Source organism: Mycetomoellerius zeteki, unplaced genomic scaffold, assembly GCF_001594055.1.
Source record: "Mycetomoellerius zeteki isolate Tzet28-1 unplaced genomic scaffold, Tzet1.0 scaffold150, whole genome shotgun sequence".
Lineage (NCBI taxonomy): Eukaryota > Metazoa > Arthropoda > Insecta > Hymenoptera > Formicidae > Mycetomoellerius > Mycetomoellerius zeteki.
Window position 1 is genome coordinate 340,875 of NW_017256448.1, and position 5,707 is coordinate 346,581.

Here is a 5,707-nt window from a genome sequence, read left to right on the forward strand (position 1 = left end):
TATATATATATATATATATATATGATTTGATTGAGAACATTGGAAGTTCAATACACCGAAAATTGTAAACAATCTTTTGAAAAATTCATAAACAGTATTTTAGATTTATAAGAGATGTTCCAAAATTCGTGAATTAAAATATCAGCAGAAAATTCTTAAAAAAATAAATTACAGAGGTATTTACTACTTTTTTGTGTTCAGCAGTAGTTGAAGTATAAAGACTTGAAATTAGCCAATTAGATCAATTATGATTAAACAGTCGTCTGTGAATCGCATGTCTTTTAGGTCTGTTTTTTGCATATGAACTAGTATATTCTTAAAGTGACTGTGTTTAAAGTGACGTACTTAAGAATATCTTTGATATGACAAAAACGAAGAAAATTCTATAGTATAGTCCAAGTGCAACAATTGACTACATTTACACGGATCGATTTACGCCGAAGTTATAACATCGATGTTAGGAAACTGGTCAATCGCAGTCATTCCATTCTTCATAGGAATAGCTATGATTGGCCAATTTCATAACATCGATGTTATAACTTCGGCGTAAATTGAGCCGTGTACTTTTTGATAAGTTCCACTTTGTAAATGAAAACTATGATAAGCATTTGACGAAATATTATATATCGAATGTATACATTGTATATGTACAATATTATTATTTATTATGCATTTATTATTTATTATTTATTATTTATTATACATTTTAAAATTATTATTTGTATATACAATACATACAATGTTGAGCAGACGACTTTTTGAGTCATCAGCTTAATCAGCTATAATCAGCTATAATCAGCTTTAATGTGGGGGAAGTTGCTGTAAGTAATGGAACGCTGTAAGTAACGAAACAGTCGTTGTTTGTCGATCGTAAATACATCTTTCGCGAATGTAAATAAGTTTAATAAATGTGATAACCGATTGAAAAAGAGAGCAGAATTATTATATATCTGAGTAGAGGTAGTACGTGTATCACGTATCTGTGTTTAATTGTCATCGAATACAGTATTTGTGATTAATGGTATAGCTAAAAAAGATAATGACTTTTATTGCCTTGTCTTGATAGCGTTTGATGCAAACATTACATCATGTTTACACTTTGACAAAGCAAAATTGTCAAGTATTACTCAAATCGCGACATTTTTATTTCATAGTAACACCTCACGTTGCAATATATTTATGCGAATACCTACAGTGAGTGCAAAAAATATTCGTACAAAGAAAATATTTGTTAAAAAAACTTTATTTTTAAAAAATAAATATTATCCAGAGCGAGAAATGAGTCATTGAATTAATGTCGAATATCGATAGCGATACGATAATTTCATCATCAAACGTCGAGTCATGACGTTTAATTGACGATCATTTTTTGCTGGATAATTAATAATTTATTCATAAAAAATAAAATAGACTGTATGTTTCTTAACATTATATATACTAAAAAGATGTGTAATTAATTATAGAAAATATATCATCTGAAAAATAAGCAAAAATTAAAAATTCTATCGTTTGGATGCTCAAAAAGTATTCGTACAGTCGAGGAATTTAGCTTCTAAAATCAGGAATATATACGAAGCTCGTTTGTTTATGTTAGAATGTATTCATTTTATAAAATTGCTAATTAATGTTTATTTTCTACAAATAAGACTTTTTTTTATAAAAAATTTCCTTGTACGAATACTTTTTGCACTCACTGTATATCTAGTGCTGTAGGGTGTAGATATTGATACGAGTGTATATTACAGTGAATTAAAGGAGTATAACAGTATCAGTTGAAAATGGAAAAAAACTGTACAGAAAAACTGTATATGTACAATGGAGACGTAAATCACAACGAATTTCATGAAGATTTAAATAGCAATGAACTACAAGAAATACCATCAAGCACTCTTGTCTTTTATGTGAATGGAAAGGAGGTACGATCTATTAATATGATAAATTTATTTTTGCTTTAGAATACATTGACAAAAATTCTTCATATTTCTTAAAATTTCATACATTTTTTATAAAATTCTTCATATATATAATTTTTCAAAATTTCTACATAAATTTAACATTAATAAATTTTAAATGTCTTTTTCGAGTCAACACAGGATAAAAGTGTAAATAATTCTAATTTATTCTATGCAAACAATAGACATATGTTAGACAAAATATATGTATATTTCAATCCTCGGTTTGGATCTTTCTCAGTACATTTCAATTATTTTCTTTACACACAATAAAACGTAAATGCTACCGTTTTACAATTGCATTTACCATCATGTAGTTAAATTATTGACGATCAGAAAATATTAGAGTATTGTTATTGCGCATATCTCCTCAAATACATTTCCAAGAACAGATTAACCTCGAGATTAACGTTAAATTGGCAAATTTAATATAAAAGTTGTCTGGAATATATTTAAAGTCTGTCAAAATCTAAGAATCTAATTCATTAGATTAGATTAATTGTAATTATTTACAATCTTTTCCGAATTTTAATATCTTTTTTTTGTAATATTGATAAAAATCTTTGTTGCGGTTCTAACATAATGATAATCAGTCAAAAGAAGTTGAAAAATATGTGACCTATAGCTATTTATTTCCAATATGGTTATTCGGATCTTTTGGCATTACAAATGTATTATATGGCTTTTAAAAGGGCCAATTTCAAGGTAGTAGAGTCTGTAATGGATTTATTTAAATCTTTGTCTTATTGAATGGATGATCTTATAATATACTAAAAATAAAGGAAACTGAAAAGATCAAAACACAACCAATAGGAAATAAATGCCTTTAACGGTCTAGAGCTAGATCTTAAGTAAGTCTAGCTCTCTCTTGTATAATTCTGTGTGAATTTATGTACTACGTATATGTAGTCCTTCCCAGATAGCAAAACGTGTTTCAACAAAATTATGCAAATCTGTGATTGTTTATGATGCTGGCAACTTGTCGTAGATTTGTCTTCAACGATTTCGAACATGCCGACATTGTAACTACATGCAGACAATAATGTGTATATGTATTGTCAGCAGTTTAACAGCAAGATAGCTGCGTCAATGTTATCTTGCGTTGTCGGCAATATGACAGCATTATACATATTTATTTTACATTATACTCGTATGATTATTATACATATTTATTTTACATTATACTCGTATGATGCTGCATATTATTATAGCAACATGATGGTAATAGTATGAATTTTGATGATGGCGATTTTAAAGTTGTTGGCAAATTGCTGGCAAGTTGCTACTCAATGTTATCGTATCGTGAAGGCATCAAGTTGCCTTCAACAAATAAGGACTCAGTTGCTGCAATTCTGGTAGCAACACATACTTAGCAATGCATACTTAGCAAGCAACATGCTAGCAACAAGACAGACACGTTGCTATCTGGGTTTAAACTGCGCGCTGAAATGATTCTTCGATCTTGAAACGAAAACTGTGCTGAACTATATTTCATGTTATTTATTATACGTACATGTTACACATTATATTATATATTATATTTCATGATTTTTTTTTAGGTATTAGATAAGAATATAGATCCACAATGGACACTTCTATGGTACCTCCGCAACAAACGTATCCTTTCATAAATTTATTAAATTACTCATATTAAAAATATTATTATTAACTAGATATCAATTTATTCATCCTTACTGTAATGATTCAGTTGGATTGACTGGTACAAAACTTGGTTGTGCGGAAGGAGGATGCGGAGCTTGTACAGTTATGATTTCAAAATTTGATCGCGTCACTGGAAAAATTATGTATCCTTTTTATGCATCCTAAATAACAGAAACTTGAAATCAAAAGACAACGTAATGACATCTCTTTTGGTCTACAACGTCATCACTATGTTGTCTTCACTCTTTGGGAATATAGTGAATACATTTTACAAAATCTGATCAGTTTTTAATAATCTGAAAAATTTGTTTCCTTAATATCTTACGATAAATCGAAATCAGTCATTTAGCTGTTAACGCATGTTTAACACCGATATGTGCCGTACATGGTTTAGCCGTAACTACTGTGGAAGGTATTGGTAGCACAAAAACTAAGTTGCATCCAGTACAAGAACGTATTGCCATGGCACATGGATCGCAATGTGGGTTTTGCACACCTGGTATAGTCATGTCTATGTATGCTTTGTTGCGCAGCATACCGAAACCGACTATGAAGAATTTAGAAATTGCATTTCAAGGTAATGAATTTAGAGCGTTGTATGTGTATATATTTATGTAACAACTTTATAAGGTATCTGAGCCGAATAAGGCCCACCTAATTTAGTTTATTTTTTTTTAAATTCTATTTATGGGGATATTGAAATAAACTAAGTGAGAGAAATCAAATCTTCATTTCATTCATTCCCAAAAATAAAATATATTATTTATATAGAATACATGTAAATAAACGAAAAAAAAATTTTATTAAATCAGAAAATCAGGAAAGAACAAAGGCAATAGGAGTCAAGCGCGGGAGACGTTGCGCAAATAACACGACTATCTAGCGTAAAACTTCTTTATTTTACTATGTTTCGGCTCATTTTTGAGCTTTCTTCAGAGACGACATAAACTCACATGTATAGAATATAATAAATATTAACTAATCATGGTGATCTTCCCTCGAGAGTATAAATGCCAGAATTAAATCCAGATAAGAATGCAATGAAGAAAAAAGGAAAGAAATTTGAAAATCTCGAAATAAAGAAAATGTAAAACTAATGTATCAAAAAATTTTTGAAATTATAATTAATCATTCCGAAAGTTAGGAAGCTCACCCTGATCAATGTTAAAAAAAATTTTATTAAACTCTGACATTGGACTTTATTATATGCATATGAATATAATAAGGCCCAAATAAAAAATAAATTAAAAATAACGAAGAAAGTAAACATTTTCTTTCTAAATCAGTTTTAAAATTAACTGAAACTAAATTATTAATCATAGAAAGGAAATTTCTTAGGACTTACTCTACTCTCAAATATTACAATTATCTTTAATTTTATTCCTAATTAACTCTTCAATCTTTGAAAATTTTTAGCAATTTGAATGCAATTTTCGCTTCTTAAAAGATAGTAGCATTGAAAATCATTATTCTCTGGCGTAAACTCCATACATAATAAAAAAATAATAATAATAATAAAAATCACATAAGTGGGCCTTATTTAATAAGTATATGTTTAAAAAAAATACTTATACTTATCTCAAAAAAATTATTTATTAGTTATTTTCCATAGTTAGGAAGTTGAATAATATTATAATGAATTATAATAAATTATGACACATTGTATACTGGTAAATTTTGCAGCGAATTGTTATAAAAATGGCTCATGTTAGCTTCATACACACAAGTTTTTATTGTGTTAAACAAACGTATTGCTATCGATCTCAATTCTTTAATCTTTTTTTATCTACTTCCTATGACACATCTTTTAAACATATAGTACAGGCGAGTTTTAAAGTAATAAATTTAAAAGTGGGCCTTATTTAGTGCCTGGGCCTTATTCGGCTCAGGTACCTTATAGATAAAGTTGGTTTGTATTAATGATATATAAACGCACATAGTCCCATTAACATATGAACGCATAACCCTGGTAGAAAAATGTTGCGGAAATTATTCCACGTTTTGGAACACTTTTCAACAAAATTTCAGTATTTCAAAAAAATTTCAGTTTAATTTCAGCGATTTTTAGCTGAAAAATTCATTTTCGACAAAAT

General features: G+C 28.5%; 1 protein-coding gene across 6 annotated transcripts in view; it reads left to right on the forward strand.

Annotated features, from left to right (window-relative positions):
- Positions 1 to 5,707, forward strand: part of ry (xanthine dehydrogenase rosy) — a 17,472-nt gene that overhangs the window by 2,575 nt on the left and 9,190 nt on the right. For 2 of the 6 annotated variants that reach the window (XM_018444450.1, XM_018444455.1), the window contains exons 2-5: positions 1,746 to 1,916; positions 3,512 to 3,569; positions 3,661 to 3,757; positions 3,956 to 4,191. In XM_018444450.1, coding sequence (XP_018299952.1) covers positions 1,779 to 1,916; positions 3,512 to 3,569; positions 3,661 to 3,757; positions 3,956 to 4,191 — 529 coding nt within the window. In that variant the 5' untranslated portion in view covers positions 1,746 to 1,778. The other 4 variants (XM_018444451.1, XM_018444452.1, XM_018444456.1 and 1 more) reach the window with 4 other exon arrangements.